We start from the raw sequence: 27,900 nt of genomic DNA on the forward strand, positions 1-27,900 counted from the left end.
TTCAGTTGTCCATACAGTGTGAAACGGATTGTTGATCTGCATACCCCTGGCAAGAATAGACAATACAAACTGACAATGAGATGAAACTCCATAACCAGCAGTTCTAACCTTTCAACGAGACCATAAACTAATGTAGCCAGGCATGTAAGAATGATTGGGATGATAAATTTCCAGTAGCTCTTGAGGGAATTATTTGGTTGCTCGTCCTAAAATATAGTCATTTGTCTATATATTAATTGTACTCAATGATTAGACTTCTGTAACAGTGCGGTCATGTGGACATTCCGTCAAGTTCATTGTGTGTGTGTGTGTGTGTGTGTGTGTGTGTGTGTGTGTGTGTGTGTGTGTGTGTGTGTGTGTGTGTGTGTGTGTGTGTGAGCACGTGTAATGTGTAACCTCACATAAACATGTTCACTGACAAAGATAAGCCAAAAGCAGCAAATGGCAGCATAGAAAAACCCTTGACGAAGATCATGCCAAAGTGTCAACCCAGGAGCATCAGCTGTGAGCATAATCCAGTCAACCGGCACTAGAACACCCACACAGTACTGTACCTAACACTCATGCAAAATCCAACTGTAGAACTAACAGTTTAGTATAACCACTGACACTCCAAGTGTGAACGCAAGTCTATAAAACACAAACAGTAAACACCAAAATACAAACAAGAATTTAGTGAATATACACACATATATACTATAACATACATACAACACACACACACACACACACACACACACACACACACACACACACACACACACACACACACACACACACACACTTAAATAAGAGAAATGACAATATAACTAATATCACCTCTCCAGTAGCCACGACTGACGACCTTTACCAAACGTGTGATAGCCATACCAAACGAGAAGTAGCAGACTGACAGGAAAGAGCACCGTCTTCAGTGACAAGAAAATCTTACTGAATTTTGTATTCCAGTGGATTATCTATACATACAAACAATTAATCGTGCATTTCGTGACGACACCAAAACACTGACCGAAAACCAGATGTCTCTCAGATAAAACCGCCTTTGCAGCGTTTGAAGGCGCTTTATATGCAAGTTGATCAAATATGATTTATAAAAAGTGCTGTGTAATTGAAAGAACGGAACATCTTCGCACATCAAGTGTTTCTGTACCAAATTGTAATTCATAATTCACTGTACTAACTATGGCTCTCTGGTGAGCGTAACAACAGTAATATGACTTACACCACTGCATACAATGTCCCTCGATCCGTCGCTGACTTTGATGAGATTCCAGTCTTTGGTGTCATCTTGACGTCCGAATAAACTAGCAGTGAATTGTAACCGGCCCTTGCCAGGAATTTCTAAGTTAATAAATAAATAGGCAAGTAGTAAAACTAATCGGCTTACTTTACAGAGAAAGAACATAGCTGTATAGGTCCTGGTGACAATATCAATGTATTCTCTTGTTTGCAGACAGACAGAAAGACAGAAAGACAGACACACAGACAGACAGACACACAAACAGACAGACAGACAGACAGACAGACAGACAGACAGACAGACAGACAGACAGACAGACACACATACACAGGTTGACAGACAGACCATGTCAAGAAGAAATACACAGAAAAATAATTAGCACATCACAATACAACTTATGCTGTATGCATGCTATCATTAATGGCAATTTTGTCAGCTCCTGTAGTTGTGATTTTTTGCGCAAATATACTGTACAATTGTCTTGATTTCATCAGCAGGCCAGCACACATTGTATCAGGTCTAGTTAAAAAATGCAGTCAGTAACTACCCTGATGTGGCAAAGCCGAAATTAACAGACAGACAAATGCATGCAGGCACCCAGGCAGGTAGACAGATTTGCAGTTTCTGCACTGCAATTGTTTTTAGCAAACTAAGTAGCGCACCTGTCACAACAACACCCCAACCAACCTGTCACCTAGAGTGCCACCTAGTACCCAAAACCTGTCAATTCCTCTGATAAATAGCAACAGTCAATATGGTCAACAATTATTAGTAAACCTCAAACTACGTCTCTAGGATTTAATCTACATCTTATTATGATATATAAATCAACATCTTATTAAGAAGTCACTGATACCAGAGTCGCCTTCGAGTTTTTCTTCCACCTCGAAGCGAATTGTGCTCATAATCATGTGGAACCAGCGAGACATCGTGTACTGTCGAGGAGGAATCTTGGCAAAGAAGACGATGTTGTTATACCTGCCGTCCTGACGAGACGACAGGTCGTTTAGTTCGACGTCATTGGCGCCGTCGCACTCATTAGGACGTTGCATGGACTCCTTGTTTGGAACTTTCTTCAGCAAACACGCTCGAAACAGCACTAGATGAGCAGAAGTCGGTTTTGGACCTGCAAAAGCATGAGAGTGTCAGTAGCTCGACACAATGTGTTCGTCTGTAACTTTGCGTCTATTACCCGAGCCTCCTATGACGAAGAAAATTATAAAGAAAATAAGAAGAAGTATCGTAAAAGCTGACAACTTCTTGCCGCTCCATTGTTCCACTGTAGAGACCATTATATAAATTGCTACTGCAGTACAGTACCTAATCCGGGAGAATTCCGTAAATGTAAACAATCTGTTGCCCGTATATGTACGCAAATGAGAGAGACACATGCAAGTACAGTACTCATGTATGCACAACTTATCAGCAAGATGAAACGTAGAGAAGTCTTCACTGTGTATGATATAATTGTTTGTTTGCCAAATTTTCTATTGTTTTATTTACCTTGCAATACAACTTGTACTAAACTCAAAAGTCCATGATAATAATATATTAGATCAATATGTAATAACAACTATACATTAGGGGTGGACATATTTTCAATAAATGCAACTCATATCCTTAATCCAAGCTGCGAAACTTTTCTCTGTGCCCACGACATTACTATCATACTAGTACCATTGGCAATAAAACTTCGAACACTTCCAGGTCCAATTCCACGATACAGAGCAAAGAATCCGCCCTTTTCACGCACGGTTAGTTGCATTCGTTTCCAAAGAGGCATTTTTCTAGCGACACCAGACACAGATCTACTAGATCAGATCACGGAATAGACTGAAATACTTACTCGCCGTAGTCTGCTTGTACCTGAGATTTCATATTCTCAAATGGCCAAACTACCCACCACGCAAAACTTCAAACACAATTAGGATTTCAGGCAAGAAATGTTGTTTGCTGGTTTGGGTAACAACTTACGTGGCTGCAAATCCTGATACAAGGAATGGCCCTATGAGTGGGCGTTGAAAAAGGTCATTGTAGTGACGTCGAATAGAGTCAATTAGAATAAAGTATGTTGTCATCAATCCAACAGTACGAATCCAGGTTACCCCAAATCCCTACTTGTAAACAATCAATTTACAACACACATACACACGTGCAGACAGACAGACAGATAGACAGACAGACACGCACACACACACACACACACACACACACACACACACACACACACACACACACACACACACACCTACACATAATACATGTGATGATAGCGTGCAGCATGATATCTAATAAACACTTAACCTGATATAATCGATTGAATGACCACGTCTGGCCTGTCTGCCTTCTGACCTTGACATCAAACTGTCAGACTGTTGAACCACACACTACAGAAAACCATTCAGACACACCTTCGCCAGTTCCAAAGGAGTCTCAATTACAGCTCTAGCAGACGACGCTATCACACCTCCAAGGACAACACGACTAACACAAACAATTACAGTTTAATTAATTAACAAAGTGCCAATCAATAAAAAGAGAAAAATACAGAAGAAACGTACATCTGCAGACCACCAGTGTTTGGAATCTCTTTAGTCACAAAAGTGCCATCCATAAATGTATACCTAGACCAAATTTTATATTAAAATTTATACCAAAATTTGTTATAGAGATACTACCCATATATTTATTAATTATTTTTGTGTATATAAATACTATATACTATATATATATATATATATATATATATATATATATATATATATATATATATATATATATAACTCAGCACAATGATTTGTATGCTGTCACACTAATTTGTGTCAATCTTTAGTTAATTCAATCGTTCCGGATACTTCCAAGTTTCCAACTAACGTAACACGACAAACAATGACAGATGAGAACGTACGCAGCCTCAAAGACGGCAAACTGCGTTGAACGGAAGATTCCTGACCCCCACAGAGGCGGGATACATCCTCTGTAAAACAACACAACAAACGCATGTACACACCCGTATCTAAATCTCTCTAAGTGATAGAGGAGTGTTCACAAACAGAAGACTATCGCGTAATGTCTACCTGTATAGTCCTTTGATTCCCTGTGTTCTCAGTGTTCTAGTCAACGTTTGGAGCATTGTCGTCTTCTCGAATCCGGCCTGAGCCTGCATCTTTGTTTTGATTGTGTCAAACGGGTGGCCTACCGCTACACTTGTTGTTCCATACAAACAGCCAACTGTCGACCCACAACGAAAGTGGATGAGAGCACGAACACAACCGACTTTCTATTGTGAAAGTCGAAAAAATCAATTCTACCGCCAAGTCCAATTAGGCCCTCTTTAAACCAGTGAGTTCGACGTTCGTTGTGCGTCATTCTGGCAGCGTACAGCTCCAACAGACTGTAAACGCAAACCCCACCCTTCCTCTAGGTCACAATCACTTCCATCCTCCAACACCCGGATAAAACACGTAAGTAGGATTTCCACACCAAACAGACAAAGCATATCTACAGTATCACTGCGCAATTGTCGAGATTTTCATTTCCATCAGTTACATCAAAGGTTTGAGAGATTCGCGCGCTTCATGCGCTCTCTGGTCTGGAAGCCCGAGGCTAAGTGTTGTGTCAAAGCCACATGGCTCTGGCTGTGTTGTACTGTGACTACATGATGGGTGACCACACTAGATTTATATATAATTTTGTCTCTGCTAGAACCTCATCGTCAATTCTACAGTGTGATACTGTACACAACCAACAAAGTTAATTAACTTAATTAATTAATTAAACTACAGAATCATTAGTTCAACACCAAATGAGGAGTTGCTGTAGAAAAATGCCAAATGTAATCAAACCCAAGTGTCCAATGTCGTCAGAAGTGCACTATACTGCATTGCAAAATGTGTTAGTATGATGTTGTACTGCTGTCCTAAACCAGTCAATATAGCAAACAGCCTTGATACTATGTTGCTGCATTAGTACTGGGAGCTGCTGTCCTAGAAAGTTGCTAAAAATGAGAAACAGCAAAATCATGAAAGAGCACGAATAAAGAAATTTAACTACGTAGGCAGGCAAGCAGGCAAACAGACAGAGTCTTACTCGTCTGTTTGCAGATGGGCTCATGTAGACCATGTGAGCATAAAGTAGTGTAGCGATCTCCTCGTGACCGGCATCCATCGCAACTTGGAGAGCCGTGCATCCGTCCTACACATCACAACTAGTCAACGAAAGCCAACATGTACCGATCTGCACCATACGTTGTCTTTAGCATTGACATTACAGCCAGGTTGGGCCAATAGTAACCGCGTTATCTCCTCCTGACCGTGTTCGCAAGCACACATCAAAGCAGTTGAACCATCCTAAACATTAACAATAATGGTATCTGACCGGCATCAGTCTTGTTCTATGCATACCGCGTCCTGCATCGAGGAGTCGGCTTTTGCAGCCAGGAGCAACTTCACTAGTTCAACATTTCTGTGTGTTACGGCCAACATCAGTGCAGTCTGTCCATCCTTTACAAATACAAAGCACTTTGGCGAGCAGTTTCCTACTCTAAAATCACTGAAGACTGACCCGTGCAGCTCTGACATTCACATCCCCTTGTATAAATAGTTTCCGTAGTACTCTCCTGTCTACATGACCTTGTACTTCTACAGGGGCCGTCAACATCACAGCAGTGTAACCACCCTACACAAGACGCACTGATTGTGAACCCTACATGACATATAGTAGCGAGCTTACAGCATTCTGTATGTTAACATTGCAGTAGTTAGAATCCAACAGAACTTCTACTCCAGGAAAATTTGATTGTGATATGAGGTAGTGTAGAGCTGAGTTACCCTGTAACACATCAACTCTTCTTACATAAAACAGACGATAATAGTGCACATGTGCAGACATTCAGAATGTACTAGACAGCTATAGTTATTGCAGTAAAATGACAAAATCAGCTGAGTTTCATAAATGACTTTGTCCTTCTCGCTTGTCGAATGATGTCCACAAGTACATTCAAGAGGCCCCATACAAAACTAGTTTTTCTTTAGTTACAACACTTCTCCGGTAACATAGCTTATGTGTGAGACTTGACACTGTCTGTATTGAAATGCATGGAGTCTGAGATACAACTAACCTCATTGAGACAAAGTAAAAATATCACAGTGAAGGTACAGCAACTCTTCAAACAGTATGCGCCGATGTACAAACTACAACTTACATTGCCATCTGAAGAATTAATGACAAACTTTAGCAGATTGTGAGACATCTGTGCCAATGCTTTCACCCATTTCTTCAGCTGTAATTCGGAGCATTTTTCACCAGATGTCAGTGTAAACCAATGCCTTTTAATTAAATCCACTGCGACAATCTATTACAAATAAACACTGAAACAAACTAAGTGACTCAATTGCAAAGAGCAAACCTCTCTTGGTGAATGTGGCTCTTCACAAGCATCCAGCACAGGAACCAGAAGGGAACAGGCGTCACATAGTGGTGCACTAAATCCAGCTTCAGCAGCAAAATCTCTGCAAAAGTATAACTTGACTGCACTAAACTGTAGTGCAATTTGAAAAACACATACGGATGGCCTCTTCCTTTGTCACTCGGACTTGGCAAGAATGACAACCTTCGAGAAAGTCTTCGTGGAGGAGAAGTATCTTTCTGGCCTGTCAAAGATTTGCGATCGGTTCCATTTTGAACATGTGATTGATCTAATTCATCTTGCAGTTCTGCCACTAGAGTTTCTAGCTCTCTAACTCTTGTTCCTAAAGTCAAAACAACACTACTGTCTCGCTGAGCACTTTCTGGTGAAGTAGATCGTCGCACTGCCTCTGATCCTTTAGATTTACGATAACCATTGACCTCACTTTGTAACTGCTCGTTTTCCTTCAAAAGTTCAGACACGTGAGCCTCTAAGTTGCCAACTTCTGTAGTCAAGCGTTGCATTTTTTGATCTTTTGTCTCAGCTTCATCTTGAAGAAGAGCACTTTCTTTTATCTGCTGACTAAGTTCATTCATCTTTTTCTTGTCTTGGTCCCGCTTGTTCTGCAGTTTGCTATTTTCCTCTTCGAGTTCCAGTACCAGGTCATTCAAATGTACCATTTCTCTGTTTTCTTCTTCCAAGCGTCGTTGTGTTGCACTATTCTCATCAAGTTGTTTCTGTAGTTGCTGATTATCACGTTCCAATTCAGCAATAACTTGCTGCCATGATGCCATATCTTGAGCATCACGTTCCACATGGTCCTGCTTGTCATTGTCGACCAACAGTGACAATCTCTGATTTGCTTGTTTCAACTCGTTGACATCAGACAGCAGCATCTCTCTATCTTCCTTCAGCTGTTGTGTTTTCTGCTTCCACACGGCCACTTCCAACTCTAGTTCTTTTATTTCTCTCCCCATTATCTTGATCTCACCTTCAAGACTTTTCACTTCTTTCTGCTTAAACTTGCATTGCTCTTGGAGCAGTGGGACTTGTTGTGCATGTAAACGCTGGACAGATAGTTCATCATCCAAGTCAGCCACCTTGTATTGTAACTGCTGACAACGCCGAGACAGCTCTTCAGCCTCTTGTGCTTTAACATCAGACACCTCCTTCTGTTGCTGAATCATGGGAAGAGTGTGCTCCATGTCTTGAAGTTTCCATTCCAGCTGCATCTTCTCCTGATCCAATTCTTGAACATCTTTCAATCTGGTACTCAATAACTGAATCTGCTGACGTAATGATTTGTTCTGTTCTTGTAGTTCCTTATTCTTGCTTGTAATGTCTGGTATACTCTGCTCCATTTCGTCAATGACCAACTGGATCTGACGATTCTCTTCGCGTGACTGCTCCACACTTTCCAACAAATGGTGCACCTTATCTTTCAGTAAAGCATTGTCAGATTTCAGAAACTGTGTCTCGTCACTATCAAATACAGCAGCATTGTCTTCCAACATAGATTGCGATGAAGGCCGTGCTTGCAAATGTTCAGTTAGCTCAGTGTTAGCAGCAGTCAGTCTTTCCACTTCCTTTGTTGATGCTTGCATATTAGAGACATAAGCTTGTTGTGCATCCTCCAGTGATTCTGTTAGCAACTCTAGTCTGCTGCAATTTTCAGTGAGTTGCTTATTATTTTCCCTTAGACTGGACATCTGTGCCTCAGACTCCTTGCGATATCGTTCTGCTTCTTCTAGAGAGTTTCTCATATTCTGTTCTACTTCCTCAGACTTCTTCAAACTCTCTTGTAGATTCGCTAACTCATCTTGGAGGCGCTGACGTTCTTTCTGTAGTTCATTGGCAGTATCTTCAGCTTGCTCATTCTCTAACTGAAGAGAGACCACTCTTGATTTGTACGACCTGACATCTTCCTCTGCAGCAGCCTTCGCATCCTGAACCTGTTTCACTAGTTTCTCACTTGCCTCTATTGCCTTTTCATATGACCTTACCTTGTCTACCATTTCAGCCTCCTTTCCTTTCTGCTCAGACAATTCACGACTAAAGCGATCTTTCTCATAGTCAATTTCAACTCTTGCCTTTCGCAAATCTTCAACTTCCTTTTGGAACGCCTCATTTTGTTCTTCTAAACCATTTAATTTTGTTGTCATCAAAGAAATACAATTTTCCAGTTCTAATTTTTCTTTCTCCACAAGTAACGTTTCTTCCTTCATTTTTGGCAAAGTCTCATCTTCATATTGCTGAACACGGCGCATCAATTCACCATTCCTTTCCTGTAGCACAGCAGCTAATTCTCGTTGTTCAGAAGCCTGCTGTTCTGCTTTTCTTATTTGAGACGTCAGCTCATCAACCCTTCCTTCAAGAGCAGCTTTCACATTAGTTGAATCAGCAACTATTGATTCAAGCTCTTCAACTCTGCTAGAAACACTGTACAAACTGGTAGTCATTTGCTGAAATTCGAGATCACTTTCTTTGCATTGTTCAGACAACAAGTCACGTTCCTTCTCAAGTTTTTCACATTTGGTTGCCATTACATGATTTTGTTCCTCCAAGGTCGTTTTGTCTTTAACTAACTCATCCTTTGTTGTCTCCATTTGCTGCAACCTCTCACAAGTCACATCATAATCATGTTGTAACCCATCTATTTGATTATCCCTTGTGCCCATTTGTGTCTTCAAAACAATTAGTTCTTCTTGAGCGGTCTTACAAGCAGCTTGAATGCCATCTCGCTCTGTCTTTTCCTTCTCAAGTTGACCACAAAGCAAGTCAAGATCTTCACCAAGCTCAGTTGTTCTATGTTGCTCTGATGCCAGTCGAGTTTCAGTCGTTGAAAGTTGTAGTTGCAACTGGTCCACAGTTTCCTTCAATTGTTGAGTCTCCAGTTCAGCAGCAGGCAGCTCCTTCTGAAGATTTGCAACACGCAGCTGAAGCTGTTCAATTCGCTGAAGATGCTTGTTAGATTCTATTCCTGCTTCACCTTCTCTCTCTCTCAGTTTCTTCTCATGCTCAGCACACATCTTTTGTATTTCTTCATCTTTGTCAGCAACCTGACTGTTCTTTTCGTCAACCAGCTTTTGCAAGCTCCTCAGTTCAGCATCTTTCTCACCTTTGTCGTCCTTAGTTGTTGCTAGTTCAGTTCTGAGAGCATCTCTTTCGGCCTCCAAACCAGCCATTAACTGTTGTCGCTTCAACTCATTATCTTGCATCTGCTGCCTTGCTTCTTGAAGTGACAAGAGAAGAGACTTTTGCTCATCCAGAGAATTCTGCATTTCCTCTTTCTCGTGGCTAAACTTTTCACGTTCTTTCAACAACATCTCTTTCTGAGACTGGACTGCGCTGACCTCATCCTCACAAGACTGCACCCGCATATTTAGTTCTCTTAGTTCTTGTTGCAAACTTCCATTGTGTTCTTTTGCAGCTGCCAAGGTTGTCTGAAGCTCCTGGCATCGCTTTGCCTTTTCTTCATTCATCTCCTCCAAGTATGTAATATGAGACTCCAAAGCCTGCTGCCTTTCTTCAACCACTGACTCTACATCTTGTAGTTGCCTTTGAAATTTTTCCTGGACTGACATAATCACCTCTTGTTCCTTCAATTCTAGAGCAAGACGATGTTTTTCAGCATTCGTAGTTTCCAAGATCTTCAGACGACTTTCTAATTCCCGTTTGTCCCATTTGAGAGCCTTGACCTCATCACGTAAAACAGTAATAGTGTCTTCACTATTGTTGAGTTTCACTTTCCACTCCATTCCTTGCCTCTCTTCTACCCCTAAAACTCTTGCTGTTTTATCCAGTTCAATCTCTGCAGTCCTCTTCTGTTCTTCCAGTTCCTTTGACTTCTGCCATAATGATCCATTCTCAACACGAAGCCCCCGTACTGTTTCCAGCAACTCCTGCTTTTCAACCAACAGCTGCTCATTCTGCTTGCGCAATGATCCCAAAGACCTGTTGCTGTCCTGCAGTCGCTTCTCAAGCGACGCAAGTTCACCCACATAGCTGTGTATCTTCCCCTGCACTATGGCTACCTCTGCTCGTGCAGCTTCACATGTAAACTGCAGTTTGTCACGATCTTGGCGTAGCATTTCACAGGAAGACTGCAACTTCTGCAACTGTCCATGTGTTTCCTCAATCACCTCTGTGGCGTGACCAACGTTGTCAACAGCAACATCTGCTAATCCACATGCATCCTGTAACTCACTCAGGCGAGCAAAGAAACCATTCAGACCTGTACTAATCTTCCTCAAATCAGCTACCTCATTTTCAGAATCAGTCAGCCGATCCTTCAGCTTTCCAACTTCTTCCTTCTGCTTTTCTATCTGCTCCTGAGCATTTTTGGTCTGCATCTCAAGTAACTTGATTTTGGCAATTGCATCAGCAGGAGCATTTTTGTTGCTTCGAGCTTCCACCAATAACCGTCTGTTCTGCTGCTTCAACCGTTCTGTCTCCTGTTCAAGCTGCTGTTTGTCTACTGTCAACTCCAGTCTAGTTCCCTCTAGCTGCTCTGATAGCTGCTGCCTCTGTTGTTCCATTTGACTCTTTAGTATATTCACAGATTGAGCTAGTCCACTACATTTGCTTTTTAGTTGTTCATTAACTTTCTTCAACTTCACATTTTCGTCAATTAACTTCAGCTGAATGCCTTCACCAACTGGCTTCGAGTATGAATCCATTGATGACGTGCTTCCAGACGAAATAACCGATAAATTAGGAGATGAAACTGTCATTGGGCTCATTGCAGGTGGAACTGGTTGAAGGTGCGATTGCTGTTGATAAAGGTTCACTTGCGTTTCCAAACGTGACTTACCTTCTTGTAATTTAGCTATTTGAGAGCGTAGCTTAGGAAGATCTTTTACTTGTCGCTCTAATTCTCGCCATTTAATAATTGCACTGTCAGCCACTTGGCTTATCAAAGCTGCATCAGCAGCTTTCTTTTGCAGTCGTTTGACTTCTTGTTCCAAACATTTGTTCTTTTCATGCAGTTTCCTTCGAATTTCATCATCACCATAACGCCTTGTGTCTGCCGGGGATTGTGAAAGGTGATCTTTCTGTCGAAGAGCTTCAAGAAGTCTCTGATTCTCTGCCTCTAATCTCTCTATCTCAATCATTTTTACCATAGTCTTGGTTTCCAGTTCAATTACTCCAGCCTTCTCTGGAAGCAAAGTATGCAGTTGTTTCTCTTGTCTCAGTACCCTGTTCTCCTCTTCTAAATTACTCACCTTCTGCTGCAAGTCAGGTATTCTCCTGTTTTCTTCCTGTAAAAGTTGCAAACTAACCAAACTAGAAGACATCGATTTCCTAGCTCCTTTAGTCCACTGTCGAATAGAACCTTGATTCTCCAAGTCCAGCTGTAGTTCCTGCTTGTCATGCTCTAGGGAAACAACCTGATCCCTTAATGCAGGTAACATCTTGTTCTCTTCCTCTAGTGCACGAATTCGTGACATCAGACCGTCCATCTCAGCACGAATGTCACTGACTAAACCAGCTGGGATATTACGAATAGATGAATAAGGAGACGAAGCAGTTGAGCCACTGCTTGGACTTGGAGATGCATCTTTCTTTGCACGCTCCTCAGACATCTCTGCCGTACCTTTCACTGACTGGTCATCAAGAAGTGGATTTGTCTTTGTATCAATTACTGCTCTCTTCCTATCCTCTTCGTCTCTTCCCAATTCAGATATAAAGAAGTCACTGCCCATTGACACAGATCGCCTTAGAGCTTCTTTCTGTTCTTCAGCCATTAATCTGTTTGCTTTCCTTTTCGTCACTCTACTACCTCCTTGATCTGTCTCATCGGCAACCTGCTTTTGGCCATCTGACTTGACAACAATAGTACTTCCTATAACAGCTGCATTCCTATTTCTCCGACTGCTGTTACGACGCAGTATGCTGCTCCCTGGCCTCGAATTCACGTTGATATCTAATTCTTGAGACTGCGAAGACGATTCATCAACACTAGTGGTCTGAACCTGAGGAGTGGTAGGTGCAGACTGAGCTGTTGCTGTCGACCTCCCTGCAGCTCTAGGAGGCTTAGGAGGCGGTGTAAAAAGAGCAGTATCAGATTCCGCAAAAGAACGATTCATGAAAATAAACGGCTGAAAAAGCAGGCACAACATCACAATACAATACGCAAACTAACAAGCATTTCCGGTCAAACCGGAAGTGGTTATACTAACCTCCGTCGACTGGCTCTCGTTCCCAGTTTCCTGAGAAACACCTTTCACCTCGCCGTCCGAGTCACTCGACACGTCGTCCGACTCGTTGTCGTCGTCGTCTGACTCCTTGTCGTCATCCGCCTTCTGCAACTGAACAATCTGTTGAGTAATGGCGCGTATCTCCGACACTGTTGCTTCTGAAGACTGTACGGCTTCCCTGTTGTCTTTCGCCCCATCTTCGGCATTCGCAGCGTTCCCACTACTCGTTGAAACGCTATTCTCTCCCTCCTTGACGCCTGTCAATACGTCCAGAGACGTTACAGATTCCGACAAGACGTTTGCCGAACGGAAGCGGCCTCTGTCCAGAACGTCATCTCGAAAAACGCTCGGACCTGGCGTGTAGTCTGCTGTTGTTGCTGGTACGCTAACCATGGCGAGTCGGCGACCGATATCGGCCTCGTCTTGGTCTTCTTCTTTCTTCTTTCTCGAGCTTCGCCGGCTGAACGGTCGCCATGGCTTGGATTTGACGCTCGACTTTTTGGGGTCGCCACGCTTACTTGACATGCTGGCTATTCACACTGCCAAAGATGAGCTAAGGCGTCTCATTAGCTGTCACATCTGCCTACGACCAACGACCAGATTGCTACTGGGCATGTGCGGGCAGATGTATGCGTGGGTGTAGTTGAGTTATGCGATCCTCTGTCCACGCCGCGCCGCTGGTGTTGACATGCGCACGTGCGGTCCTAAAAGCTAATTAGTCTTGGGGCACCAAAAAGTCAGCTATAGTGTATTTACCAAAATTTAATAATGTATTTTAAATAAACACATGACAATGACAATAGAGGTGGTGAGAATAGAAGATGGCGAACATAACTTACTAAGTGGTACATACGGACCTTCCCACCTACATCTTTCCGGAGAGGACATGGAGGCTCGGATGCCCAGCCCTGCGCACACTCGTCGGATAGCGTCCAGACATCATGGCATGCACGACCCGTTTAGTAGTAGGCACTTCTAGCTTGAACTAGCTAGACACGTAAACACACGGAAGTACGAGTAATAACTAAACTACGGAGCCAAAAGCTATCACTCTTTACAATGGAAATGAAGCTAAACAGTCGCTAGACAAGAAAACGTACACCACCGGTGAGAATTGTCGCTAATCATCTATATCTACGTACTAATCTACACTTTTATATATAGATTAATTAATTAATTAATTAATTAACACCTTCAAACAGTTGAGAACTAATAAATAATCATAGTACACATGTACGCTGCGTGTCTGGGAGAAATCCGTTGTTTCCAGTTGCCTGCATGTTCTCAGTTGATTAAACATATATCTATATCTAGAGTAGAATTCGGTCTTTGTACGTTCACAACAACACAAACACAAAATGTAAATTTTAGAAAGAGATTTTGATATGTTCCGTTACCGAGAATTATAGCCACTGTATTGCCTTGCCCCAACCTCAGACACAAGACGAAGACTGCAGCTGTTGTTCTTAACTGAATATATACCAGATAACCTTGTATGCAATACCTTTAATTAAGGTCATATCTAGACTCACGCGCACGCACGCACGCATACACACACACACGCGCGCGCGCAGACACAGACGCACGCACGCAGCACGCACGCACACACACACACACACACACACACACACACACACACACACACACACACACGGACACAGACACAGACGCACGCACGCACACACACAGACACAGATGCACGCACACACACAGACACAGATGCACGCACACACACACACACACACACACACACACACACACACACACACACACACGCAGACACAGACACAGACGCACGCACGCACGCACGCACACACACACACACACACACACACACACACACACACGGATACACACGGACAGACAGACAGACGCACGCACACTCACACACACACACACACACTTCTGTTTACACAATGAATGCGATTGCTGTTGCTCAGAGTTGACCAGTGGTCATCACGACAATCTCGGGTATCTACAGCTATCCTCTTCTTGCTCGCAGTGTACAGCAACAAATCCGTGTAATCAAAGTTGATCTCGACTACAGCCTGCTGGCAATGCTATATATGTACACAACTGTATATACACGACTCACATCAATTGGACACTTTGAGAGCTTAATTAAACATTCAATGATTGGTATACAATGTGACGCAGTCAGAAGATCAGAAACGCTTATTAGAAAACTGGCAATAATACGAGTGCTTTATTATAGAAAGATTGAGAAGCAAAAGGCGTTCAAAATGCTCTTCAATTAGCAGTACACACACTCTTAAATACGTAACAGTATCAACGCCTACCGAAATATATTACAATTACTTTTCCCTAACTTTTTTGGTGGTTTGATTGCTGTCTGGGTGATCTCTTTTTCGAGATCGTTTCCTATCATCTTTGTTGTCCAATAAGCGTGAGCTAACTTTGTGACTTCCATCGCGTTTACAACTGTCTTCATTGTGTGTGTCTCGCGAGTGACTGCGTTTTTTGTGAGGCAGTTCCGTCACGTAATCGGATCCCGACTTGCTCCTGCCAGATCGACTTCGGTCTCCGTCCTTTGACTGACTTCGATCTCCGTCCTTTGACTGAGGTCGACTTCGATCTCCGTCCTTTGACTGACTTCGATCTCCGTCCTTTGACTGACTTCGATCTCCGTCCTTTGACTGACTTCGATCTCCGTCCTTTGACTGACTTCGATCTCCGTCCTTTGACTGACTTCGATCTCCGTCCTTTGACTGACTTCGATCTCCGTCCTTTGACTGACTTCGATCTCCGTCCTTTGACTGAGATCGACTTCGATCTCCGTCCTTTGACTGACTTCGCTCTCCGTCCTTTGACTGACTTCGATCTCCATCCTTTGACTGACTTCGATCTCTGTCCTTTGACTGAGATCGACTTCGATCTCCGTCCTTTGACTGAGACCGAGACATATCCGACGGAGTTTGCTGCTCTTTGCCGTGGTCGCGTCGTTCGTGTGAGCCCTGACGCTGCACGCGATGTCCCGATCTCAAACAGCGACTGTCGGGATACTTGTCACGTGACGACGGCGACATAGAGTTATTTCCACCGTTTTCCACAGCACTCTTTTCTCTTCGTTTCCTCTCAAGACGGTGCAATCTCTCCCTTGATCTACGTTCCTTACTTCTTATCGCCCCACCTGCCCACAATATCTTCCTAGAAGTCGATCGACCACCAGACGTATCCAAAGGATGCACTGGTTGTGTTTCCCGCTGTTTTATCTCTTCATCTTCACCCGAATCAGACAGTTCGAACTTCTTGTTTCCTTGGGTGGGTTTCCTCACTCGTCGCCACACCACACCGATTTTATCAGGTACCAGCGTCTTGCTAGGGGAGCTCTCACTGGCACGCTTTCCTTCTGTCTCGATTAGTGCTAGCTGACGCCATCGTGCCGTCGTCGGCGACTTGCAATGATGATCGAAAGACGATTCGGATGAATCGGGAGCGAGACGGGTCTGCTTATTGCGAGCTTTACTCACAGCACCAGCCTGAATCAATACATTGTGTGTCCGTCTTTTAAGATCAGGGAATCGTGCAGCTTTCATTCCAATGTCCACTCGTTGATCTTCGTCACGCAAACGTCCCGCTTTACTAGCACCACGTCGTCCGTCATCATTAGACTCACCTGTACGTTTGTTGTTTGCTTGACGTTCAGAAACTTGGTAACCAACATCAGTCGCCCGTCTAGGTCTTGTCTGACCGTCAGAGCGTTGATCATCATTCCTTGAAGTAGGACACACTTTCCCGTGAAGATCACAACGTCGATCGCTATCGTGAGACAAAAGTGTGTTCTTCTCTCGACGGTCAAAACGTTCAAGATTACTTCTAGATATACGTGGCCTTTTTGCACACCGCTCGCCACCGTCACCACCGCCATCACCTTCGTCCTCCTGCGTGCGCAAACGCTTGGACGAGTAGACACGCGATGGTCTTCGGTCTGCTTGCACTCGACTAGAATCGTGCTTTGCAATCTGAAGCGAGTGTGCTTGGCGAGAGTGATGAAGGGATTGCAAAGCAGGCTCTGGCGACTCATTTCTTGATTGATCAATGCAAGAGTTGGATGTCGCAGTAGGATCGGTACGAGTGGTCGGCAAGCTAGAAACTCCGTTATGCGAAGCATTCTCGGACTCGATTCTACTTGGAGACGACTGTTTGATTATCTTTGTGCGGCTTGAACTCCCACTCGATGTATGCCTATTGTCTCCATCGTCTGGCTGCAAAGCTAAACTGACCGACCCTTTTAAAACCGTCTTTGGTCCACATATTTCTCGCTCCACAGACTCACGATCGACCGTCTTTGGTCCACATATTTCTCGCTCCACAGACTCACGATCGTCTGTTTCCTGACGAGATAAAGGCACCTTGTTTACCTCTACTGAAGTGGTACACAAGCCCGATTGCAAACGAGACTCAGCTGGTGTCTCACAGTCTTTCTTCTCTGTTACAAAGTGGTTATAAGACTCTTTGCTTACAGTTATAGCATTCTCACAATCTTTGGTCACAGTGACGACGTCGGATGTATCTGCATGTTGTCGGCAAAGCACTTGAACCGACGACAGCGACACATTGACAGACAAAGACGAAACTGTCCTGACTTCATCATCAGAAGACGGCGCTTCGTCTGCAGATGACAGACCATAATCACTCTCAACCAGAGAATACTTGCTACTTGTACTTGGCACTATGTCTGTGGCGCTACCCTTTTCTGTAGATACCACATCTTTGCTCACAGTTAACTGATGTTTAGGGGCTTTACTTGCATCGGAAAAGGCATCGTCATGAGAAGGTAGACCGTCCTTCAAGTTGTCAGCCCATACCTCAACATTCGCCAATGAACGTTTTTCTCTTTTAGGTTCATTAAATGTAGGACTTGAAGAAGTTGGAGCACAAATGTCGACAAACCCACTAACCCAAGGAATGAGTTGCATATTGCCTACAGTTTCACCATGTCTGACTCCAAAAAGGTTTACGGTGTCCACGACAAAAGCTGAAACAGATGGCTCCAAGCTGAATGCAGGTTCCTTGTCATTGACTGAAACGTTCGTATCCAAAGAAATCGAATTGTCGGCATCGGCATCCGTCTTCTCACTAGCTCTAGGCATTTCTTCGACTGTGTCTGACGTCTTTTGCTCACCAACTGGAGCCACATCATTTCCAGTTTCCAATATTCCCCGGTCACTGACCTCACATGATGTAGTCACAGTATCCGAACCGTTTCGCTTGCTGCCGACTAAACACGCTGCTTCAGAGCCGTCATCCGTAGCTTTGCCGTCATTCCAGGATGGTGGCGTCTGACTTGTTAGTTCCGATTTGTCTACGCGTTCCCGCTCACCATTTACAGGCATTGCTTCTGAAATATCAGCGGTATTGACTGTAGGTGTTGTTCCACAACCATTATTCGTTCTATCGACATGCCATGCAGCTACTACTTCCAAGTTATTTGGCATTTCATGTTTGCTACAGGCCGCAATTGCTAGATCATCAGCGAACATCGATGCTTCGAGTTCGTTTGAAGTTTCTTCACTGAGAGACATTGTTGTTTTCAGAGCATCTGCTTTCTGATCCAACGTTGCAGAAATTCTCTCACATTTACACACTTCTGGAAGCTTATATATAATGGATGAATCGACAGCTACAATACTACCGTCGAGCTTCGTTACATTGCTCTGAGACAATTCCATATTATCAACGATGTCCTGATTATTGCCACTATCAACAACCACCAAACGGCTGGCAAAATTTCGGTTACCGTCCTTCATACCGTTTGCAGTCGTCACTTCACAGATTGGATCGATTGGTGCTACTGATTTCAAACTACCGACTGTACCTCGCTCATTTAGCTCAGATGTTCTTTCAAATTCATTAAAATTTTCCTGCTTCCTTTCCGACTTTACAGGTCTACCGCAATTTGAGTCACTTAAAGAGCACTTTTCCTCCGGACAGCTTGCACTTGCCTGTTTGTCGTCAGTTGGTAGTAGAGCTGTTAAATTAGTCACAGCGGTTTCTACTATAGCTGGAGAGGCATCCAGATTAAGCACAGACTCTTGCCTACGAACTGAAGAACTCGCAAGCCTACTGTCTGATCTTTCGTGACTGGCACCAAGAATTGTCTCTACCCCATCAACAGTCCTGTTCTCACAAACAGCAGTAGCTGTCTCTTTGCCAGCAGTGGCAGAACAATCTTCAGCCGAAGAGATAGCACCTCCACCACAAGAGCATTCAAAACTGGGTCCACAAACGTGAGTATCTTCCCTGGTGGTCTTAGTGGTCAGCTCACCGACGTGAAGTTCTTCTGAAACACGTGTAGTCTCCTGATCATTGCTTACCTCCTGTTCAGTTGAAGAACTGACAACGTTTTGAGCGACCGCGGATTTTTCTGTTGAACTTTCCTGACAGTCACTTTGCAGCTGACCGACGTGAAGTTCTTTTGAAACACGCGTAGTCTCCTGATCATTGCTTACCTCCTGTTCAGTTGGAGAACTGACATTGTTTTGAGAGACCGCGGGTTTCTCTGTTGAACTTTCCTGACAATCTCTTTGCAGCTGACCGATGTGAAGTTCTTCTGAAACACGTGTAGTCTCCTGATCATTGCTTACCTCCTGTTCAGTTGGAGAACTGACAATGCTTTGAGTGACCGTGGGCTTCTCTGTTGAACTTTCCTGACAATCAGTTTGCAGCTGACCGACTTCTGAAACACACGTAGTCTCCTGATCATTGCTTGATTCCTGTTCAGTTGGAGAACTAACAATGTTTTGAGTGACCGCGGGCTTCTCTGTTGAACATTCCTGACAATCAGTTTGCAGCTGACCGACGTGAAGTTCTTCTGAAACACGCGTAGTCTCCTGATCGTTGCTTGCCTCTTGTTCAGTTGAAGAACTGACGATGTTTTGAGTGACCACGGGCTTCTCTGTTGAACATTCCTGACAATCATTTTGACCATCCCTACGAACAATGCTCAGTTGACTGGGCCTTTGGTGTTGTACGTGTAGAGGTAATACGGAATTAACTTTTCTAGCCACTGACGACGGGAGACGAATTCCAAATATTGTCCTACTAGGACTTCCATCTTCATCACGTTTCTTCTGTTCTGAATGGTGTAAAACCTTTTCTCCAATTTTCTCTCGCTTATGATGATGACGATGTCGATGTCCATGATGTCGATGACCATGACCATGATGATGATGGTGCTGATGACCACGGTGATGATGATTATGTATTCTGTTTCCCCGTTGCAAGTTCCCTTTCAATTGATCTCTATCCAGTTTAGTGCCGCTCGTAGAAGACTGCAGTACTGTAGAAGGCGGTGGCGGTGGCAGTGGAGCTGGTGGTCTGTGAGCTCCGTCCAGATGTTTTCCTCTACTTGGAACAACCTTAGTCAGAGACACACCCAAGATCGACAGATTGTTTTGGCAGAAAGACTTCTGCCCGTCTTCAAGATTATCCTGACTGATCGAACGTGGTCTCTGCTGATTGCAGCGTTGCATCCGTTCTTGACCTCCCTTTACCTCAATAGAATAGCTCTCACTTTGTGATAGACCATCAACTGAGCTACCTTCCTTCTTGGTAGTGATTGCAGCAACCTCACCTAGCTTGTTTTTCTTCTCTTGGTCTTTCTGATTACCAGTCCTTTCCATTTGACGGCTTTCCCAATAACTTTTAATAGACAACACTCGCTTTGGTTTCACTGAGGTTGGCTTCTTACCTTCTTTCTGACCCGATGATTGCTCAGTAACTAAAGATGCAACAGCTGGGGGCTGAGAAGTAATGTGTTCTGTTCCAAACTGAGAAGACGTTTTTACAACAGACGAGTGTGATCCACTGGGCAAACGCATGGCAAACGAAGAACTAGGAAGTGAGTAATGTTCAACTCTGGTACTATTTTCAGGTAACTGCATCTTTTTAGGTAACTGCATCTTTTTAGGATGCAGATCATGGCCATGTACAAAATTCAAATGATTAGACTGCTCGATGCCACAAGTAACCGGTGCTGAATTCCCACAAATTGGCATGGCAGACGAAGAAGTAGAGAGTGAATAATGTTCAACTCTGGTACTGTCTCCAGGTAACTGCATCTGTTTAGGATGCTGAGCATGGCCATATACAAAATTCAAATGATGAGACTGATCGATGCCACAAGTACCTGGTGCTGAATTTCCACAAATTGGCATGGCAGACGAAGAACTAGAGAATGAGTAATGTTCAACTTTGGTATTGTTTTCAGGTATCTGCATCTCTTTAGGATGCTGAGCACGGCTATATACAAAATTCAAATGATGTGACTGCTCGATGCCGCAAGTAACAGATGCTGAACTCCCACAAATTGACATGAATTCTCTATTTTGTAATACAGGTGAACAATGAAATTGACTTACTGACTGATCACTTTTACCTGTAGGAGACTGTGTACTGCGAAGTCTTGCTATTTCAGTTTGGTCAAGCAGTGGTACAGGGTTGCTTTTTGGTATTTGGACTCTATCATTCCTTGATTGCACGCCAAGATTCAGTTGATTTGTTGGTAACTTGTCAGCCTCAGAATGAGGCAATAAAGAATGAGGCAATAAAGAATGAGTTTTCCTCGATTCCACAATATTTGTGTATGGCATAAGATGGTTTGATTGAGCTGCTGATTTCTTATTCTCAAAACTAAAAGATGAATGGTGTGATGTCCCCTCACTGGTTCCACTCAAATATCTGTTCCCTCGACCTTCCCATCTGCTCTTGAAAACGCGTCCCGTTTTGTACTGACTGCCAAGTGTTTCATCTGTTTGTCTCAATCGTGTTACCTTCTTTTTCTTTTTCCAGTTGAACTTATGGCTGTCTTCTGGCTCATCTCTCTGTGTATTCAACGATGGAGCATGAGAAACATCAGTTAGAGATGTACACACTGAAACATGACAGGAACTGGCAACTGCTGACATCACAACAGCACTAGTAAGGCTGGATGACGACGTGACAATACTAGGTATCAAGGATTTCGGCTGTTCTACTTCTTCTGTGTCAGAAACAGAATGTCCCACCTGCTCAAGATCTGACTGCTCGATAACAGAAATTTGAGGTTGATCAGGTAGAACAACTAAGGCGTCTGCCTCGCTAGAAATAGGGGCCATTTTCTCTGTATCACCCTTCGAATGCAATTCAGTACAGAACGTTTGTTCTATTGCATGAGAGACATCATTTTCATCTGTCTGGTCTTTCTCATTGCCCTTGTCCAATACAGTCATCTCTAAATTTGAATGTTTAATTTCTTCATTCACCCTAGTTGTTTTCTCTGCTTCTACCTTCTTCCTTCGTCTCCTTCTGGTTGCAGTCTTCATGCATGTCTCTGTTTTTGTCGATTCTGGCTTTGAATGGATTGCTGATGATGACTGAAATTGTAGCTTTGTTTTACTGGGTAAAGGAAACATGTTGCCAAGATTGCGTACCTCTCTTGAATGTGATTGGACTACTTCTATAGGAGAGTCTAAAATGTCCATTGACTGTAATGTCTCTTGAACAGCTAAAGCGTCTACAGGACATGCCGACTCCAAATGCTTTACTGCAATTCGAGAACTATACCGCATTGTACCACTGAAATGCTTCCCTGCTGCTTTGCCACGTTTACCGACCGATTTACTAGCAACAACATAACTCTGTTTGGCTTTAACTAGACTTGGATCATCGTCAATGTTTGTGTCATTAGCAGGAATCCTTTCAGTCTCACTGAAGGCTTGCTGTGCTTCTTTCGAATCAGTTCTGTCCTGTGTATTAGCAAGTATCTTTTCAGGCTCACTGAAAACTTGATGTACCTCTATTGAATCAGTTGCATCTTTTCTACTATTAGCATGTATCCTTTTAACCTCACTGAAGGCTTGATCTGGCTCTATTGAATCAGTTGTGTCCTGTCTATCAGTCATCCTTTCCGTCTCACTGAAGATTTGATGTACTTCTTTCGAATCAGTTGCATCCTTTTTGTTATTAGCATGTATCCTTTCAGTCTCCCTGAAGGCTTGATGTGTCTCTTTTGAATCAGTTGGATCTTGTCTATCAGTAGATACCCTTCCAGTCCCACTGAAAACTCGATGCGCCTCATTTGAATCAGTTACATCCCCTGTGTTATTAACAGGTATCTTTTCAATCTCACTGAAAGCCTTAAGCGTTACAGTCCTATCCATCTCACTTTCCACGTGTTGTTCTTCAATACCAGTATTTACAGCAGCAGCGACTGTTAGCTCTAGATTGTCACTTCCAGCTGTGTTATTCTCTGATACGACTGGCATCAATGGTTGTGTTTTGGACACTTTGAGTTGAGAAGACCCTGCCGAACGTCTCTTCTGTTTCTTTTTCCCCTTAGCCACCTCTGTAGCTTTCTTCTCTGATTTCTCTATTTCGTTGGTAGCTGGAGTTGTGCGTTCCGCCAGCAACCGCTTCAACTACAAAGAGTAGAAAGCATTACCTATTGGACGGGATGGATGGCAATGATTTTACCTCTACTATTTCAGTCAGCATGTTCACTTCTCTTTGCAGGTCACCCATTTGTCTCTGCAGTTTGTTTCTTTCCTGCACTGCGGTTGCAATTCTCTCCTTCAGGTCGTTTTGCGTGTCTCTTATATATCCGTTCTTCACTCCATGCCTTTCTCCAACTTCAGCTTTAGTGCGTTCTGGAGTCTTTTCTAGCTGTTGTATGTCACGTCGTAACTCAGCTGCCTGCTCTCTCAGATCCTTGTTTTGTTTTAACATTGCTTTTGCTGCATTTACCATAGCATCAGGTGTGTGGTCGCATACTCCCAGCTAACAACCAAACAACAGTCAATAGGGCAACACAGCATGAGAAATATGCTAACTTCATCTAGTTGTTTGTGAATTAGAACAACGGTTTTCTTGACAATGTCATCTACCTGTACATCCAATCACTAAGATTAATTAACAACTTCAAGCTACCAACCACTACTAAACTATCCATATGATGGCACAACAAATTATCCTCACACGCAAAATGAACACAATGGCTGAGACAGCATGAGTTATACAGAAATCACAGCCAAGTGGCGGGTCACTGGTACAATACATCTCCAGTAAGTCAAAGTAACGGACAGTTACCATGCCAAGGTTCCCCTCACAAACAACACGATACAGGTAACCAACCTCAGCTTCCAGCTTACAACGATCTTCTGTGAGTCTCTTCTGCAATTGCTAAGTACAAGTAGAATTTACCAAAAGTGAATTCCAAGCCTTTAAAATTTTTTGACGACACTGTACCTCCTCCACTTCAACTTGAGATCTTAGATTTGAAGCAAATTCTTGGCCTTTCATGTACAATGCAAATGTAAAAAATTCACGTCTAAAGTTCACTGTCACAACAAATTGAGTCATACATCACTTTTGCAAGTTGTTGCATGATTTGATAACTGGAATTGGTCACTTACCCATGAGTCTATCAATGCTCTTTTCCAGTTCACTATTTGGTCCATTAACTTGCAGCTGACTTGCTGGTCTACCTACTTTCCTTGCCCTTGCTACCTTTGCTGCTTTGACTAATCTGAGTGACTTCTTATGCCTTGTAGACCAAGTAGACCAATTTGACTGGTTAGCTTGTTGAAGAAGATCTTGACGTGAGCCATTGGTATGATTGAACTAAACAACCAGACAACAAACCAACTCACTTTAGCTAAAATTGAGGTCCAACGCAAGCAGGCAGCAAATTTTGGCTCACATGATTGTTTGATCTCCTTGAATTCCGTGTTATTCCATTGCGACCTTGTGCCCATTGATTTAGCACACCATTTCCAACAAACACCTCATTCTCTGCACTCTCGTCGCTCTCACTATCATCACCATTGGGAGATACACTCCAATCAGATGTTGCATCCTCACTCGCCATCTAAGTCCAACAAATATACAAACAAGCAATGCTAGAGGCAGTGCTAAAGATGGAACATAATGCCCCACTCTTGTAGATGCACTGACACCGTCCTTCTGCTGTCGAAAATAATCTTCAAGCTAAACCACAAATTCAATCACTAATAGTGGTTTAACTAGCTAGCGAATGCTATACCATTGTTCTGTCAATGACATGCAAAAAGTACGAGACTGGATTTCCTGTCCAGGACACCGAGCCTCGCATTGGAGACAACTCAGACACACGTATCATGCAACCAATATCTAGCATACATGTCAGTCAGTGGCAGTGATTAGGTGTAGACAACAAGAAACAAACCAGTCAAATTTCTCTCTGTTATTCGGAAGTTAAGAGGGCAGAACTCACGCGATGAGATAATTCTTGTACCTAAACAAGAAACACGGAATTAGACAGACTGAACATAACTTCATTCAACTAGTAAACAAACTCACTAAAATCTGGTTACAACCTTGTGGCTAACAAGAGCTATACATTGAACTCTTCGTTTGGTGTGTACTCCTTACTGTCTGTAGATTAATTTCACATGCTTCCTATAATGTGTGTGTGTGTGTGTGTGTGTGTGTGTGTGTGTGTGTGTGTGTGTGCGCACGTGTGCGTGTATGTGTGTGTGCATGCGTGTGTAATAAACCTGTACTCAAAATAAAACATGCACTGTACCTTCTTTCAAATGCGAAAACCGAAGTTTCAGCTGATGGTTGACATGAGGCCCAAATGCAAAGTTGTTGCAGAAGAGAATACTAAGAACCAAAGCAAAAACTATGAAATTTGCAACCACTTCACACAAACTTGCAGCTTACGTTGCAGATGATAGTTTACTGTCCATAGATGGATCCAAGAAGTCAGCATGAAACAACTGAAAACACGGAGTGATCATTGATTGCTATGTGTCAAATGTACCATCAACTTACTTCATATTGTCCATACTTCTTGCCATACCATGCCATCCACCGAACAAATTCCTTATCTACTTCCTACGTATGATAAAGTTTACAATCGCAGACACAGGTTCACAGAAAGCATTGACATGGTACCGCTGCAAACTGAGCTGGAACGTTTGCTTTCTCTATGCCAATGCACTCGCGACACTTCGTTGCAGCAGCTACTTGCAACACTACCTGTCCAACACCTGCACAAAAATGCGATTGCAACAGTTAGCTCAAAGCAGATCTCAGTTCTAAAGTCACCACTGCCAAGATCAATAAACACGTCATCCTCAGTCATGTCAGTTTCTTCGATAATTCGAGCAACCAAGTCATAAGATGTTTCACCATACACCTGCAAGCAACAAATAACAAACCCTGATAGATAAAAAGTCAATTTTCATATGCTTCTATAAATGTTACGTATGTCTCCAAATTTACAAGAAAGTCAACAAAAATCATTTAACAAATCAGACAAGCAACATCCAAACACTACAACCAGAAATGAACTAAACTACCAGATTTAGAAGTCTGAAAAAGTTAAGGTGATTAATGTCCACTTGCTTTTCCAACAAGAAATACAGTTAAAAATAATGGAAAATGTCAAGAAGCAGTGGCAATAGTACATACAATTTACTGATCCGATGATTATTATTCAACTTCATATACCATATTAGTGGCATCCATATCAACAAATTAACAGCGCCACACACAGTGAACCATTTTTGCACTTCAAAGATCCTACTGCCCTACACTCAGTATAATGGTTGCCTCCATAATGACATTGAAATCAAATTAAATTCATTGAAACAGACAGAAAATTGACAAACAGGCGACAGACAGACAGACAAACACACACACACACACACACACACACACACACACACACACACACGGACAAAATGGATATGCCCTTTGGAAAGTTCTGAAGACACCACTCCCTGCCTATTTCTAGGTAGGGCCCCAGCGCTACTCAAAGTTTGAAGCCACGCTGACGAACCCCTTCATACATGGCCAGAGCATCGAAGGGCACTGACTTTGGCGCAGCTGCAGGACTGGACATCACGTCCACACGTACCTGTTTACACACGTACTCGTATATACTGCGTGATGTTCTGCTAAGCCAGCGGTCTAGTCCACCCCCAGTCAAAGACCAGGTACTCATTTATACTCCTGAGTTGAGAGAGGCAATTGTGTGTAAATTTCTTGCCCTAGGAAATTACATTTGTCCTCGTCTGTAAACCTACAATCTCAACATCCCGGATGTTTCCATTCTCAAATGTAATTCTCTAACCAACTGAGCTACAGACGCCACACACACACACACACACACACACACACACACACACACACGCGCGCGCACACACACACACACACACACACACACACACACACAAGACAGACAGACAGACAGATGCTAAACACATTTGAGAATAACTCTTACTTCCGGTGAAAATGGCTCATAATAGTTCAGCTTTCCGGGATTAGGTATTGCATGATTGTACGCCTGAGTGATGATATGCTTCAACAACTGCGGACACGGCCGTTCACTCAAGCATCCTGGTGGCATCTGCCCCGCCCACTTACAAGGCACAATTGACCATCACGCAAGAATTAGAAGCGAAAACAAAATGTTACCAGCTTCTTCACTCCATCAATAGCTCGATTATATCTCTCACATAAAGATTTCATGCTCTCAAAGCTACAAAGCGAATACAACATAAAGAACGTTCTGACGTGCCACGCCCACGTAACGCAGAAAAGAACCTGCTCGGATCCACGTCATCAAACCACTTGTTCATTGCCAATTTCATGTTGTCAAAATCGTTACACACCCATCTGCGCACAATCGTAAAAATACCAACAGGTTGGCATAAAATCGATTTCGAACCGTAGCCAGTGTGCCCAGCAAGGGGCCCTAACTACCTGATGGTGTCTATAATCTCTGTCGCTTCGTCGACTGTGTCCTAAAACCATCCAACACCAACTGAATATTTCCAGACGTCCGCTCTCAATACAACTCACATTGCGAAGGAGAGGCCACTTGTATGAAACTTGTTCTACCCGATTCGGACTGTGGAGCTTCAGAACTTGCTGCTCCTCCTCGTCCATTGCTGATTCGTTGACCGTAGGGATCTCAGAGTCGACCTTGCATACGTCAAACCGATCACCGGAACACACTCCACCCACGCAGATGGATGGAATGCCGCGCCAAGTGATCCCTT

At 43.3% G+C, this 27,900-nt stretch overlaps 3 protein-coding genes across 4 annotated transcripts in view; all 3 read right to left on the minus strand.

The window, feature by feature from the left end:
• The window catches only part of LOC134185682 (protein wntless homolog), a 4,048-nt gene extending 1,485 nt beyond the window's left edge, over nt 1-2,563 (minus strand). Inside the window, exons 1-9 of one of the 2 annotated variants that reach the window (XM_062653533.1) lie at nt 2,433-2,563; nt 2,097-2,366; nt 1,223-1,341; nt 1,010-1,144; nt 820-956; nt 590-630; nt 402-529; nt 109-206; nt 1-46 (exon numbers count right to left, since the gene is read on the minus strand). The exon at nt 1-46 is cut by the window's left edge and continues 18 nt beyond it. In XM_062653533.1, the coding sequence (XP_062509517.1) occupies nt 1-46; nt 109-206; nt 402-529; nt 590-630; nt 820-956; nt 1,010-1,144; nt 1,223-1,341; nt 2,097-2,366; nt 2,433-2,532 (1,074 nt within the window). In that variant the 5' untranslated portion in view covers nt 2,533-2,563. Of the gene's footprint in view, nt 47-108; nt 207-401; nt 530-589; nt 631-819; nt 957-1,009; nt 1,145-1,222; nt 1,342-1,387; nt 2,043-2,096; nt 2,367-2,432 lie in introns of those variants that run through there. The other variant, XM_062653534.1, reaches the window with a different exon arrangement.
• Nucleotides 2,564-2,774: 211 nt separating this feature from the next.
• On the minus strand, nt 2,775-4,856 carry LOC134186199 (uncharacterized). The gene is made up of 9 exons (XM_062654115.1): nt 4,552-4,856; nt 4,318-4,471; nt 4,149-4,217; nt 3,802-3,864; nt 3,652-3,724; nt 3,545-3,592; nt 3,215-3,354; nt 3,087-3,152; nt 2,775-3,027 (listed from the first exon to the last, which is right to left on the minus strand). The coding sequence occupies exons 1-9, from the start codon at nt 4,607-4,609 to the stop codon at nt 2,853-2,855; spliced, it is 846 nt and encodes a 281-aa protein (XP_062510099.1). The 5' UTR covers nt 4,610-4,856; the 3' UTR covers nt 2,775-2,852.
• A 137-nt stretch (nt 4,857-4,993) lies between these two features.
• Nucleotides 4,994-27,845, minus strand: LOC134185340 (uncharacterized). Its single transcript, XM_062653122.1, has 30 exons — nt 27,701-27,845; nt 27,602-27,642; nt 27,443-27,514; nt 27,314-27,377; nt 27,120-27,257; nt 25,940-26,030; nt 25,787-25,881; nt 25,664-25,726; nt 25,553-25,608; nt 25,413-25,492; nt 25,053-25,121; nt 24,891-24,997; nt 24,785-24,835; nt 24,549-24,716; nt 24,262-24,469; nt 24,095-24,186; nt 23,981-24,028; nt 23,680-23,733; nt 23,324-23,626; nt 15,167-23,268; nt 12,830-13,373; nt 6,807-12,748; nt 6,648-6,750; nt 6,444-6,593; nt 5,972-6,070; nt 5,804-5,917; nt 5,644-5,742; nt 5,488-5,589; nt 5,330-5,434; nt 4,994-5,237 (listed from the first exon to the last, which is right to left on the minus strand). The coding sequence occupies exons 1-30, from the start codon at nt 27,785-27,787 to the stop codon at nt 5,193-5,195; spliced, it is 17,292 nt and encodes a 5,763-aa protein (XP_062509106.1). The 5' UTR covers nt 27,788-27,845; the 3' UTR covers nt 4,994-5,192.
• Nucleotides 27,846-27,900: the final 55 nt, after the last annotated feature.

The sequence above is a fragment of the Corticium candelabrum genome, chromosome 10, assembly GCF_963422355.1.
Source record: "Corticium candelabrum chromosome 10, ooCorCand1.1, whole genome shotgun sequence".
NCBI lineage: Eukaryota > Metazoa > Porifera > Homoscleromorpha > Homosclerophorida > Plakinidae > Corticium > Corticium candelabrum.

Excerpts from the sequence above, each read along its gene's own strand:
- LOC134186199 (XM_062654115.1), bottom strand. The coding sequence starts at position 4,609 with ATGACGCACAACGAACGTCGAACTCACTGGTTTAAAGAGGGCCTAATT. Across the intron at positions 3,865-4,148 it reads TTTGCCGTCTTTGAGGCTGC|GTATACATTTATGGATGGCA; the intron begins GTACGTTCTCAT and ends AATTTGGTCTAG. Across the intron at positions 3,028-3,086 it reads GTACAAGCAGACTACGGCGA|AAAAATGCCTCTTTGGAAAC; the intron begins GTAAGTATTTCA and ends TGGTGTCGCTAG.
- LOC134185340 (XM_062653122.1), bottom strand. The coding sequence starts at position 27,787 with ATGGACGAGGAGGAGCAGCAAGTTCTGAAGCTCCACAGTCCGAATCGG. Across the intron at positions 5,918-5,971 it reads ATGTTAACATACAGAATGCT|GGTGGTTACACTGCTGTGAT; the intron begins GTAAGCTCGCTA and ends CGTCTTGTGTAG. Across the intron at positions 5,590-5,643 it reads ACTCCTCGATGCAGGACGCG|GATGGTTCAACTGCTTTGAT; the intron begins GTATGCATAGAA and ends GTTAATGTTTAG.